Below are 14,123 nucleotides of genomic sequence, written 5' to 3' on the forward strand. Positions count from 1 at the left end.
GCTGTTCATTCTCTTATATAACGTAATTTTGCACTAAGATTGTTGACATTAATCTCATCAGATGAAGCTGATAGGTGCAGATTCAAGTCATGTTTAGACTACAGAACTCCTAACCCTGGGATTTTATGCAGCAGCCCAAATTTTTTACAGCTTCAGAAAACTACTGGACAAACTCACGAAAAGACAAACCCACTGAGGGTAACAAACAACCCCCGAGCAGTAAAACTGCTGAAAACGGGAAGTGCATTTGGGCAAAATACCACTATACACTTGTCCTGATCTTACTGCTTTCACACATACTTGCTTTTGGCCACTACCAGGCATTTTGGGGGGGTTATGGCTTTGGTCGGACCAAGTGTAGTTGTGTCTTTATATTTCTGAAGTAACACAAAATAAAGCTCGATTGCACAAGCAAAGCACTTTTAAGCGCAGAGATCCCTCAGTAATTAGGACTTTCAAATTTGGTCCCTCAGTCATCATTTTGAAATAGTAAAGAACATTTTAGAGAAAAATAAGGAACAGCTATTTCAACAAGGTGAAGATTTACTTTTTATGCAATTGATTGATTGATTACCATACATTGAATCAGTTGCAAAAAAGGTGAGAAGGAACCACATTGTTAAAAATACAGTAGATACCTATAGCGGCACCATTTGTAATTGTAGCCTCCATAGCTTGAAGCACATCTTCCCATGTACCATTTAAATTAAAGCAACTTTTGTTAATTCAGTATAGGAAGTGACCGTTTCTACACTGTAATTAGAGAAGTAATGAATTGGGAACATCAGGCTTCCACTGCTCAGGCTCAGATTGTTTTCTTTCAGTGGTTAGGTATCTTTTTAATGCATTTAATTTAGTCACAGAGAATTAAATTTCAGATTAACAAATACATCCTGCCTTTGCCTCAGTATCACTCTGTCCTGCACTGTTCAAAACTACTGTTCATCCACCTCTTTTATACAGGGACAGTTTTACCCTGACAAATCTGGAAACAACCGAAAAAAAAAAATAATCAGAGGTCCAGCATTTTTGCAGACTATCTGGAGAAGCACAAAGCAGTGACATGGTTACAATGTAAAAGAGAAGGATGTCCACTCACGCACCTGTAAGGCACTGTAAAGCATTGCTACAAGTGCAAAAACCATATTGATTTGTACACAGGAGTTCAAGATTGAGAGCTTTTGCCACAGATTTTGAAACTGAATTGAGTTCTTTCTTGCCTTGTCTGCTTGTTTGCAGATAAATGACATTAATAAGGTTTTGGAATTTGCATCCCTAAAATGTTTATCCTTGAAATGCATTCCTGCTCTTCTGTAAGTGTTCTTTTACTTACAATTAAAAATAAAAAAAAATTTCCTTAAGGCGGACAGCGCATTTACCTCAGTAGCTTCCTCTTCTTCGCGGACTCGGCAGGGGCTCGGGGGGCCCTGCCCGCCTGCTTCCCGGGGGTGCGGAGCAGGGCCTGCGCAGACCTCAGCCACTCGCTGGCCGGTCGTGCTGTCACCTCCCCTTCGTCCGCTCCTGAACTGGACCGTAGTCTCTTCGTGGATCCCGAAGCAGTGGTCCCCAGGCCAGTCTCTCCTTCTCTCACGCTGTCATTATCGGATGAATACTCAGAAATTTCTGTCGAAGTTGTCTATACAAAAATATAAAGCTATTTAAACAAAATGCTAACAAGACAATACAGGTTTATGTGAGCAGTTATGTATGTTCCCTAGTAATCCATAAATTGAATGCTAATTTATTGATTAATATAACTTGGACAACCTCACTGTAAATGAGAAGAGGCCTGGCTGGGAAAATTCACCTGCTTTGGCTCAGCTTGCTTTCCTCTCCTCTAGGGCTCCGGCACAAGCAGAGCAAGGCAGCTGGGCCGGCACCCTCAGGTCAGCTCTGCAGGGTTGTTATGTACGTTATGCTTTCTTGATCCAGTATTTCTTGACGTGTCAAGTATTAAGCAAAAATACTTCGAAAGTGGCATTTTACCCAGTACAGAATGAAATGGTCTAAAACTCTGAAATAGGTAGAAGACTAAGAAACGAGGTGGGCTCAGTCTTCAGGAGGTAGTTGGAACAAAAACCCTGCGCAAGTTCTGGTGGGGTGAGTGCAGTAACAGCCCCATCACCACCAGCACTAGCCCAGCTCAAGGAGGCTTGCACAAAACCCTTCTGTAGAAGGGGTAAGTTGGGTAACTCAGCCTGATTCTTCAAAGAACCAAAACCCAATGCAAAACATTAGGTTCACGTTATCAGCAGGGAAACTGGAAAACCCCAGAGACTGACTTTGCTCCAGATCATGCTGCCCCGATCACAGAATAGGTCCCAAAAGAAGTTCGCTTTTTCCTTTGGTCTAATGCAGTAAGCAGCTCTCCACACAGGTTGTCTGACCTTTTTATCTTGAATGATACAAGGGGAAAGCGAGGGAAATCACTGCATTCACTAATGCTGTTGTATGTTATTAATTAGTGTAATTATCTGAAACCAACATTTCTCAACTGTGCACAAAAATGAGTTCAGCTCTTGCCAGTTCTTTAACACATTCTTCATGTAAATGACGAAACACTGTGTTCATGTTCTCAGAGCTTACCTAAGTATTCTGGAAATTGGAAAGACCTTTTAAAGTTATCCAGAGAAGAACAGCTGAAAGAATGTAATTAATATCAGCCTCTTTTAAACACAACACAGTCAACATTCATCCCTTGGCAACAATACTTCTCTGAAAACAAACTCCTTCCACATTGGAAGAGAGCCATAAATAAAAGGTTTCAAACAGTACAAAAGCAGTAAGCAAGCACTTCATTCTTAAAACGCCATTCCGATGCACTCTTTTGCTTTAGGAATGCTTTAATTTTGCTCGAATTGCTATGATATCTACTGCACCTAAAAAGAGGATGAAAACCTAAAGTTCTTTGTGCAAGTCAAATGCAAATGAAGAAAGCCCTTGGGATGAGGTTCAAGTTAAGCACGTTTTAATCCCACTGACTGTTGTAAGAGTTAGAAGCTTTCCTTAGTGAAGACTGTCTAATAAACCATTTCATTCTTCTGCTAATATTTATTATTGTATACTTGTTTAGACTTAACTTCCCCAAGTAAACCATACTTTGGGGTTTTTGTTTTTGGTTTGTTTGCTTGTTAGTGTTTTGGGTTGGTTTTTTTTTTTGTTTTTTTTTTTAATTGTTTAGAAATTTTTCTTAAAAGAGGAAGCTATAAAATGGAGAAGAAAAACAAAGAACAAAACCTCAGTCTTCGAATTCTGTACATTATTGAACTGTAGCCACCATCAGAAATACAGCCTGAAGAGAAAAATATTTTCAAAACATACAAACATGACTTCAAGTATCCAGTAAACAAGCTGGCATGTCTACCAACGTTATGGTGGTGGATAGCTGGCAAAAAAAAAAAATAAAAATCCTTTAATTTCTTAAGTTCATTTTAAAACAATCATTGATAAGTAGTGAGGAAATTGTTTATCGATTATCAGTATCTTAAACATCATGAAGCTGGGTTTTCAAGAGTTTGGGGTTTGTTTTTTTTAAATAGTATCCCCTGTAATATCACTACAAGCTTCTGAAGAGCCTCATTGCTAAGCACAGAGAAGTGTCAAATTAAAAGCAGTTGACTCTTCCACATTGCTTATTATTTTGAAATATAGTAATTTTTGGTTATGGTGGCTGAAAGTACACGGCTCCCCACCACACATAGGCTCAGTTTCCCCACCTCAATCCCTTTGTCCAACCTCTGAGCCTAATCTAATCAACCCCATCCTGGGTTTTTCCCTGACCGTCTCCCATATATCCCCGTCACTCCAAATACCCAGTAGAAGACTGTTCACTAACCTATCATTTCCAATGATGGCCTTGCCACAACACACTCTTTTACATCATGCTAACCACTTTTCCATTTCCAAGGACTGAGTGGGGGAAAAAAAATGCAGGGGCATTCATTTCTCTCTCTCCCTAGGATGACAAACATGGCTCTTTTTGTTCACTTTTAGAATAAATTATTTGCTCTGTGACTGGTTTCATTTGAAAATATCTAAATGCTCCCCTTTTTATGGTTCTTTCTTTTAAGGAAAAATGACTTTAGTATAAATGCTCAGAATCCTGCCATTTTTTTTTCTGGTAAGATTTGGCTACAGGAAAAGAAAGAAGTCCGTGACTACTGTAGCTGAGCATCCAGGACCCTATATTTTAAAGACAGGCATTTTTAAATCAAAGTACATCAGAAGAGAGCTCTCAAGATTATTTAATTTTTGATGTATTTTTGACAGCGCTCACCAGTACTAACTAACATAGAGGATGGACAAATGTAAAAATAGATACCAGAATGAGAAACAGCAGATTTCCCCCCCGGCTAAACAGTTAAGATTGTAAATCATAGAATCATAGAAAGTTTTGGGTCGGAAGGGACCCCTAGAGGTCATCTAGTCCAACCCCCAAATAAAGGAATATATGATTACTTGTCTCAATTTAAATACGTTTAAAAAAAAAAAAAACCCTCAGAAACGGTAAAATCCTGGCTCAGATTATTCAAAGACAAAATTACAAAACTGTTCACTTCAGTAAACTGAAGCTGGCCTCCCATATGCACGTACATTTTGCACCCAGGCGGCACAGAGGGATACCATGCTGTTACTCCTGTGACCAAGTACTACTCCCTCCTTCACGCTCAGGAGATTTGCTTCAGCTGCCTGTTGCTTCTCCTTAAATACCTTGTGAGTTCTTTGGGAGTACTTTTGCAATCTGCACAGCATTTGCTCCAGGAAGGTCTGTAAAAACTACCTTTTCACTTCACTAACGATGGAAGCAAATTTCCATTCAAAGTTTCCAGTTTCATCACAGAAAGCAGAACTGCACACAACTTTCTGTACGAAAAGAAAGCTAACATATCAATCCTATAAAAAAAAAAAATAATCTATTTTTTTTAAAAAAAGGCTTTCTCATACAGTGATTACTAATTAGAGGCAAGGAGATGAGCAGTTGAGAGAGTTTCTCATCCCCCTTGGCTCTCCTCCCAAGATGCATCACTCAGTGAAACTTGTCTGCAGAAAAATGTCAGCATATACACCCTACCTTCATACTGGTCAAACACTTTCATTGTTCAGTCATCATACATTCAGAAATATTGCAGATCTTTTCCAGTTGGTATGAATATACTTTGCAGATATGATGCTCAATAAAAGCTCACAGATATTCTGAACAAGTTCATCAGCTGAAACTAAGATGCTTCAGCATGCTGCAGGGTGTCCAAATCTCCTCTTGCTGACAAAAAAAAGGCTATCAAATTCTATATAGACACCGAAATGACTTTTTGCAGATGGATGTGACTTAGTCTGCCATTTCCTTCCCTAAAAATAATCAGTGTCTTCCCTCCTATTATCTGACTACAGCTTAACTCAAATAGCAGAAGAACTAATAGAGTTTCTCGGATGGCACGGTTAGGGAACCAGGCTTTCTCAAGGTCACAGAGCCAAGTTATGTCAGAAATGGAAACAGTATTAAGAATTTGAGACTTTGATCACTGTACATACAGAGGAAAATTAAGCCTTTCCTACTTGTTCTTTCACATATCTTTGCCCCTAACTCCGGAAGCGTTTTCTATTATCCCCCTGTCTGTTGTCTCATAGACTGTATTTTTCTCTTTTCTGTTTCCCTTACTCTTTTCAGAATTAGTTTGCATTTCTTCTAACTACCCTCTCATGAAAGCTCTTGAGATGGGTGGAAGCTGCCTGGTATTAACAAACACACAGAGTGGACTTCGGCCACTATCCTACCACCTCTCCTTTTATACAGTCTTCCCTTCTGGTAAGCAACACTACATTTGCCCTACTGGTACTCTTTGCTGTCATGCGTGCAAAGGGATTCAAACGCAGCAAACTTCTACCCCAGGGAGTTAGTTACAGGTTGCAAGGAGGTTTTTATAGCTTGCATGGTACTCTCCAAAATACAGAGCGAGTAGAAAAGCCGCTGGATTTGCTACAATGAATATTCACAAGCATAAATCACCAGTGCAGTATGTCAAAGACCCAGGCTATGCTAATGAATGCTTGAAGCTAACTCCACCAGAAGCTGGCTTGCAGGATTACAGTGAGTAGGGTAAAGGTAAAAGAAAAGAAATTTCCCCTTAATTAATCAACACAAAATTAATTCAAGCATTATGCGCACAGATAGTACAGGATATTATTCAGCTCTATAAAGATAATTAAAGATATAAAGAATTCAAAGCTTGGAGTTCTCTTCAAAGCTTTGTGTGTTCTGAAGCTTTGACTGAAACACTGAAGTCTATGCCAAGGTTTTCCTAGTATCTCGAGAAATAATTTGGTTCTTCGTAAACCAGCTACTTTCACTCTAGAGAGATAAAATTCAGATACACCTTCACACAAGAAACTTCAAGTGCAGAGCTAGGCGTGTGCTGCTCTGTGGGTGACACCAAGCTTTCTTCTCACGGAATAACCACAGGAACAGCACACAAAACATACAAGATTAGGGAGCAGTGCGTGGGCAGAGATAACCATATGACAAAAAAGAATAACAATGAGAGACATAAATCACTAATAAGATATTTTTGGACTTGCAAGCCCAAACTGACACAGCAGATTAAGTGAAATTTTGTATCTGGAACAACCGCCCAGTGTTATTACAGAGAAGACAGCATATATTTAAAATGGATCTCAGATAATGGCTAGTTGTTTAGCTAAGTACAGCATTCCTCCTCAGCACATGCACTCAGATCATCTGATCTGTCCTAAATATTTATCAGTGGTGTTGGTTCAGCACACTAGGAAGTGACACGTCCTGCTCCACGCACATTAGCATTTTCTGGCTACCATTACAGGAAACAGAGCCCTATGCTCTTCAAGGGCACGAGAACGGCCACCTCGAGCATCTCTCTGGGACTCTCCAAGAGCAACCACCAATGAGCTGACAAAGGGTTTGCTTCTTTCTCCCTGCTCGGCTACCACGAAACTTCAGCAACATCTCCCTTCACACAGACATGGGAATGAACTTCTGCTGTCTCCTAGATGCCACCACCCCTAGGTTGGAATGCAGTAGTTATTAGCACACAAAATCATTTATGCCAAGAAGCAAAGAAGAATGCTGTATCTACTTGAATATGGAGAAGAGTAGGCAGCAACACTGTAATTACTCAAAGCAGAATCTGGTCACAGACTGCACCCTCATCTCCTCTTAATGGTGTTTTGAGACCTTTAAACAAGTGGTTAGGACTTCTCTTCTATGACTAATTAAAATGGATTCACTGCATCCAGCAGCCAAGTGCTTCTTATCATAAAGGAAACTGATTCATGATTATCACTGGAGGAAGGAGGCCAGCTACTAAACTTTAAGCACCACCGCTTACACTGCTGCGCTTTCCTTTGGAGAGCTCCTGGGGAAGTCCTACCCATGTTTGACCCCATTTATTCTGCAAACTCTGTCTAAAATTACAGCTACATTAGCTACAGCTACATTAGCTACTGTCTCAAAAAGTTACCCCAACTATGACTGAATTCAAAGGGAAAATACCAATAGCTGTTGTCAAACAAAAAGCAAATAGGACAGTTTCAGAGATGCTTTCATGGAGATGCTTTCATGGATGCTTTCTGTGATTCTGTGATTCTGTAACTGAAGGAGTTGAAAGGGCTTGAACGTAACTCTGCAGAAATGAATGAAACGAGACGGGTGCTGTGGAGTCCAGCCACCAGTTATCCTCTGACTCTGGGCTTCCTGCACCATTTCTGAAACCAACAAAAGGTGTGGAGGTCAACACGGACAGGATAACTCCCTCTTACACTTCAAAGAGTGAGGAAGTTGAAGTACAGTACACAAGACCACAAAATGGTGTTTTATATCACACATGAAATAACAACAAAATAAACAACTTGTATCGTCATTTATCAGCTCCCATATCTTGCGTAGATCATACTGCCTTGAAGTGGAAAGTGAGGTGACGATTAGGATTGCATGCAGTATGTTTGGTTGGGCATTCTTTTTTGTAAAGGGAGAGGTGCATGTTTTTGTTTGGTTTAAGCTCTCTCACACAAAATCCTGTACACATACACCATTAGCAGGCAGTATCCTGCACGCAGTACTAATCATTTTAGAAAATGAGAATGGAAAAAAATATTAGAATAAGATTTTGCAGACACACAAACAATAGTTTTAAAAAAATCAACATGAATATCTGACCTTCGGAAGAAAAACTTTGGCAGAGGAATTGTTTAAATCACAACAAAACATTCATTTTATAGACCTAATGAAAAGATGGTATTTTACCCACTGGGTTGTTTTTTTTCTTTAAAGCCAGATAAAGAATACACAAGTGGTAAGGAAGATGAAATCGAAGCCATAACTTCTAATCCTGAGCAGAAACCTCAGCTTTTACAAGGCAAACAGGTTTAGCAGGCTATACCTCTGGAGATACATCCACAAGCTGTTCCAGCCTGCCTCTCCCGGAACAGGTTGTTCTCAGGCATGGATCAGCCGACCGAAACAGGTGAGGCTGTCTTCTCGGCCCAAGTACATTTTTACACAAAATAAGTCAGCAAAGCAAGAAGCACTGTGTTTATTTCTATGTGTACTCTTTAGATGTAGAATTAAATCGCGATTCTGAAGGTAAGACGGAACAAAACGGCTGTCTGCTGGGCACAATGGCAGGAGAGAACATAGGGGACAGTGAGCTATTAAGGTACAAAACAGGCACGATGCAGAAGTTCATTCAACAGCAGTTAAGGGATACCGATTTGTACCATATGGAGGGTAAGGAAAACCCTGCTGCAATCTTGGCATCTGTAGCATTTGTGCTGCAATTGCAGCTCCTAAAAGCATCACTGTAGCATGAATGAAGCTTTAGCATTAAGAAGTCAATCTATCACTTCCTAATATTCTGCATTACCACTGATGTCTCCATCAGTCTATGATCAGAGTAAGAGTCAACTTCTAATAGACCCAACAATGATTAAAAATGTTAATACAGACAACCTATAAGTGCTTTTTCTACTTTGTCTGATCTTTTTTTCCCATCATACAGAAACATCTTCAGTTTCTCCCAGGGAAAGTGACTGGCTGTTAAAGGCAATTTGGACCACTTTATGCATACTGTTAGCCAGTGCTACATTCAAGTGAATTACTGTAACCCTTGCTCTCCATTCCTTCTTTAAAAAAGGAAAGAAAAAAAAAAAAAAAAAGAGGGGAGGGGGGAGACGCTATTTCACATGTTGGATCTTGCAAACTATTCAGGGACAGAACCAGGTCTCCTCTCATGCAACTGCGTATTATCCCACGCAGTTGAGCTCTCATCTTGATAAGGATCCTCCAGATGAGAGAGACCCAGGCTTTCAAGTATAAATACCTGACTCTGATAGGGCACACAGATAATTACATCGTTTCGCACAGAAGCCTCAACATTATGCACTGAAGTTTGGGCACACAAGAAAATTGTAGTCAGCTTATAATACCACTTAAACAAGGTTTAGTTCTTGACACAGAAATAGTTACTTTCATGTTTCCAAGGAACAGATGTTATCACATGGCTTGATAACCTACTTTCACATTCTTTGTTTATAGTTATTCACTCAATTTATTAAAGTTAGTGGATTCAAGCCATGAAACCTCAGTTTTATTTTCTCTGTTTTAGGTGAAGCTATGGTAATCATCCAGGTTAAAGCCTGGATGTAACAAGAGGACTCAACTGAAAGGCACGATTAAAAGCCAAATTATTATTTATGAGCAAAATCCTAAAGCACCCAGACTAAACATCTGCAGGATTCAGTAGGAACTGTTAAGGGAGGAAATATATTTCCATCTTCAAGCAACTCTTTTGTTTTGTTCCAAGCATTCAGAGAGAACAAATACTTGTAATGAGAGGTAATATCTTTTACTAGACAAGCAGATATAACTGTGGGAAAACAGACAAGCTTTAAGCACTAAGGCCCTCTATAGGTCCCAAAAGTTTTTTTTTTTACTCCAAACAGATCATTTGGTCCAAATAAATATAATCTTTTCTTATAAAATTGCTTCTCTCATATTAGCCTATATAGTTACAAATAATGATCCTGCAAGCTTTTTTAAAAATTCTTTTTAAATAAGAAACAATGGGAAAATACCTGTCACTGTTTAGACCGAACAGGAAATAGTCAAAGACTTTAAAACATCCTTCATATTACGTATTCTCTTTCAAAAAGTAGGTGCTAACTGCAAGCATGTTATTTTTCAGATGAAAGGAAGCAATTCCAGAATAACTAACTAAATGAGGGACTGCACACAGATTTTCAGTGAAGGACAAATTACGCACATCTACTTCTCATCTTTGGTTATCTGCCTGCAGTTTCCTGTGAAACCCCTTAAAAAAGCACTTATCAAAAAAGAAAAAAAAAAGAGAAAATGAGAGAGGAAACACAACTGGCACAGTGTTGTATAACACACAAATGCAATACAGGCATCATTTCTGCAATTATGCTCAGCACTTCGTGGAAATTTTTTTTATTTTTTTTTTTTTTCATAATTTCCACAGAGGTAGACAGACATGTCCCGAAATTCAGATTCTGTGCTTCCAGCTCCAGCAGCACTGGCGTTCACAGCTACAGCACTGGCAGCTTGAGCACCAGGCTGCCAGGCAGTGCAACGCATTACACATTTTCTTCTACTCCCACTCACTCCACATTCTTCTCACTTGACTGTTCTCCCCTTTGCCCCATTTATTGCTCCACAGCGCCTGTGGTACTGCTTCCAAAGCCTAAAATAGTCGCTTCATTTCTTCCACCCTCTTCATTTCTAACTTCTTCCAACCCTTTGCACCCCTCCAGAAGTCCTTCCACAGCTTACCTTTTCTAGAACACTGTTTCATGTTTTTGCACTGTTAAAACTACCTTAAGCAGCAAACATTTCAGGGCAGGAAATGTTTTACTCTGTCTGAAATACTTTGTTAGCGATGACAGTATGTGTATGCATACAAAAGCACCACCTCCACCTAAGCTGATTTTTAATGATGACGAGAGCACCTATACAGAGACTGAAGAAACAGAAGACCCATTTAATTGCTTTTCCGTGAATGCCAAAGAACACCCAACACAAAAACTAGTTAAAAAAATACATTAAATGTACTCAGCTAAAATTAATTCTGTTTGGAGAAAGAACAAAGAAAAAGGAGCCCCACACTAAGTTTATAGATTTTCTTTTAGATCATGTGCCTAAACTTTGGAGGAGCAGAAGGAAAATAAAGTAACCATCAATTGGGTAAAGCATTGTAATTGAAAATTGTAATGTTGGTATAAATACACATTCTATAGAGAGATTCAGAGGTGCTAACTGCTGCAACACTGTCTTTACACATTTAGTTGCACTGATTGTTCACAGTACATGAAAAGATTTTGAAGTGAAGACCAATTAAAACTCCTCTGAGATCTAGATTAGAATAAAAACACGCGTGTGCTGTAATGTATGTGTGTTACATTACATACAGTGACATGACGCCATAATATGTGTGTAACATACATTACAGGACACATGGAGACAATCATGGATATTTGAAATTTTTATTAGTAAATAAGCATACCACATAAACACACCAGGAAAAATACATTTGAAATGTCCCAGTAAGGCAGTAATCATACACAATCCGTGAGCAATTAAACTCAATGGACTGCAAGTCTCTAAGAAGGGGCTAGCAACTGGCACGCAGAACTTGCAAAGAAAAGAGCCCTGAAATACAAACATCACTAATTTGTACTAAGCAATTCCTTATAAGCATTATAAAGCTTGCATCAAGTAGGAAGATTAAAAAGAATTAAGATAATGCTTCTCAATTACAGGCAAAGAACAAAAGAGCCTCAGTGCATGTATGCACACTTTAACACGCTTTAAAAAGCAATAGCTGACTGGTTTCCACAGCAGTCACCAATATCTTTTGGCTTCATGTCTCCACTACCTCAAACCAGATCAAGAGATTGTGATGGCTCAATTTCACTCCCATTCTTACATTAATGCTTGTTGGGGGGGGGGGGGGGGGGGTGTAGAAATCATATAGAACTGTCATTTTCTTTTCTGTTAGGTAAGCACATGTGAATGTGTATTTACACACGGAAAATGCAACCTCTGCAAGATTCAGAGGGTGGTGTCCCTTCCCCCCCCTTTTCTTTTTTTAAAATATAAGAGAAGCTCAAAGCTGACAAGGTAATGCTAAAATTATACAAGTTAATTCAGCTTCTAGGAAGAGCATTTAAAAATAAAATATGTCCTTCAAGAGTCTATTAAACATTCTCTGCTTATTTTCCCTTTCCCAAAGTAAAAATACTCATGTGATATTTGTCCTTCACACTGAACTCCGCAGCTAGCAGGCTTTTAAAGAAGTGTTGCAAATCTTTTTTTCTTGAACTTGTGAGCAAGCTATTAGCATTCCGATCAAAAGCGTACATGTTATGTATGAAGAAACTAAATATATTGTGAGAGTTGCAATTTCCTGAAATGTTTGGGGCCAGAAACCCAGGCCCGAAGTTTGTTCTAAAAGTAAATGGAAGAAAAATATCTTTTATTAAACAGCAGCTAATTCTCAAACAACAGCAGCTGAAGGTCTTGCTCTGGGAGCTGTGCTCAACACTGAGAAGCTGGGGTGGGGGAAGAGGAAAAAGCCGCGTTGAGAAAGGAGAGGGACAGGCACAGCAGCTTTGAAGACAGGGCTCAAGCAGCTCTGGGCGCCCGGCTGCCCCATTTTTAGGAAGTGTCTGATACAGGCGGCTTTAAATGCAGAAGTACAAATGTTGGCATCCACTACATCAATTTTGTTCTTGTCTTATTGGCAACTATTTTAATCTGAAATTATTTTTTCTTTGTGGTTAGAGAGAAACGTAGCATGCAGTTATGTTAACTTCAGTAGCAACAAACAGTCCCCGGCATCTGTTACAACTACCTAAAACACTGCAACATTTGCTATTCCCCACTCCAAATCACCAGAGATACTTGTGCGTATGGTAACCTAAACTGCCGTTGGGGTGATCTGCACTCCCCAGCTCACAACAACATGAATTTCATTTTGGTCAGAAAGGTAGGCAAGACATTGCAGCAGAGTTGGTTTTAAAAAAACAAACAAACCTACAAAATCAGTCTTTTAAAATCCAAAGAATTTCACGTGCTTCAAGGGTCATTTTTCAGGGTACAATATAGGGCAGGACTGCAGTCGAGCAAGATCTTGCTTTCTACTTGCCAAAATCACAGAATCACAGAATAGTAGGGGCTGGAAGGGACCTCTGTGGGTCATCTAGTCCAAACCCCCTGCCGAAGCAGGGTCACCTACAGCAGGCTGCACAGGATCTTGTCCAGGCGGGTCTTGAATATCTCCAGAGAAGGAGACTCCACAACCTCCCTGGGCAGCCTGTTCCAGTTTATCTATATTGCTATTTTAATAATTTAAACACCAACTCATACAGTATTTTTCGATCACTGCATAGGACAGTAACTGCACAGATCTATCAATGTATTATAACTCTTATCAAATAAGCAGAGCCAAAGTTAAAGCAAGTTTTTAGACAATGGCAGAATGGTAGGTACAGTGTTTATTTCGTAGAGTTATCAATTCATCAAAAGCATACTACACACTAATTAAAAATGTTATTAAAATAAAGCAAAAAATGCAGTCAGTGAAGAAACTTCAGAATAAAACCAAATGCAGCTGTGTCACATAACAGTGCAAGATGATTTAGTCTAGGCACGAAGGGCAATGTAACTCCAGAATTCAGACAAGAATTTGAATATTTTTGTAGAAAAGACTGTTTCTCAGTTTTAAACTCCTCTATCAAAATAATGTAAAAATACACTTACAAGTGCATCATTTAAACCCTTGGTTTCCAAAATGCTGACTTAAGATTTCTACTGGAGCTACTGCAATTCAGAACATTAATATAACACACACCAAGACTTCAGGATAAAAATCCTTTTGACATGTTTATTGACATCTGCTACAGCCAAATTTACACTTGGAAATCTTAGACATTTTAAATGCATTTTCCCCCCAAATTGCCAAAAGCAAACGGATTCCGTTATGTACTAATCACTTAAGAGGGAGGAGGATTGGAGTTTCTAGATCAAATGATGACCATTTCTGTCAATTTGCAAGGGTACCATCAAACAAGTGATT

General features: G+C 39.2%; 1 protein-coding gene across 1 annotated transcript in view; it reads right to left on the bottom strand.

Annotated features, from left to right (window-relative positions):
* The window catches only part of SPIDR (scaffold protein involved in DNA repair), a 206,881-nt gene that overhangs the window by 150,885 nt on the left and 41,873 nt on the right, over nt 1–14,123 (bottom strand). Inside the window, exon 6 of the mRNA XM_075416192.1 lies at nt 1,380–1,636. Coding sequence (XP_075272307.1) covers nt 1,380–1,636 — 257 coding nt within the window. The remainder of the gene's footprint in view (nt 1–1,379; nt 1,637–14,123) is intronic.

This window comes from Opisthocomus hoazin, chromosome 3, assembly GCF_030867145.1.
Source record: "Opisthocomus hoazin isolate bOpiHoa1 chromosome 3, bOpiHoa1.hap1, whole genome shotgun sequence".
Taxonomy (NCBI): domain Eukaryota; kingdom Metazoa; phylum Chordata; class Aves; order Opisthocomiformes; family Opisthocomidae; genus Opisthocomus; species Opisthocomus hoazin.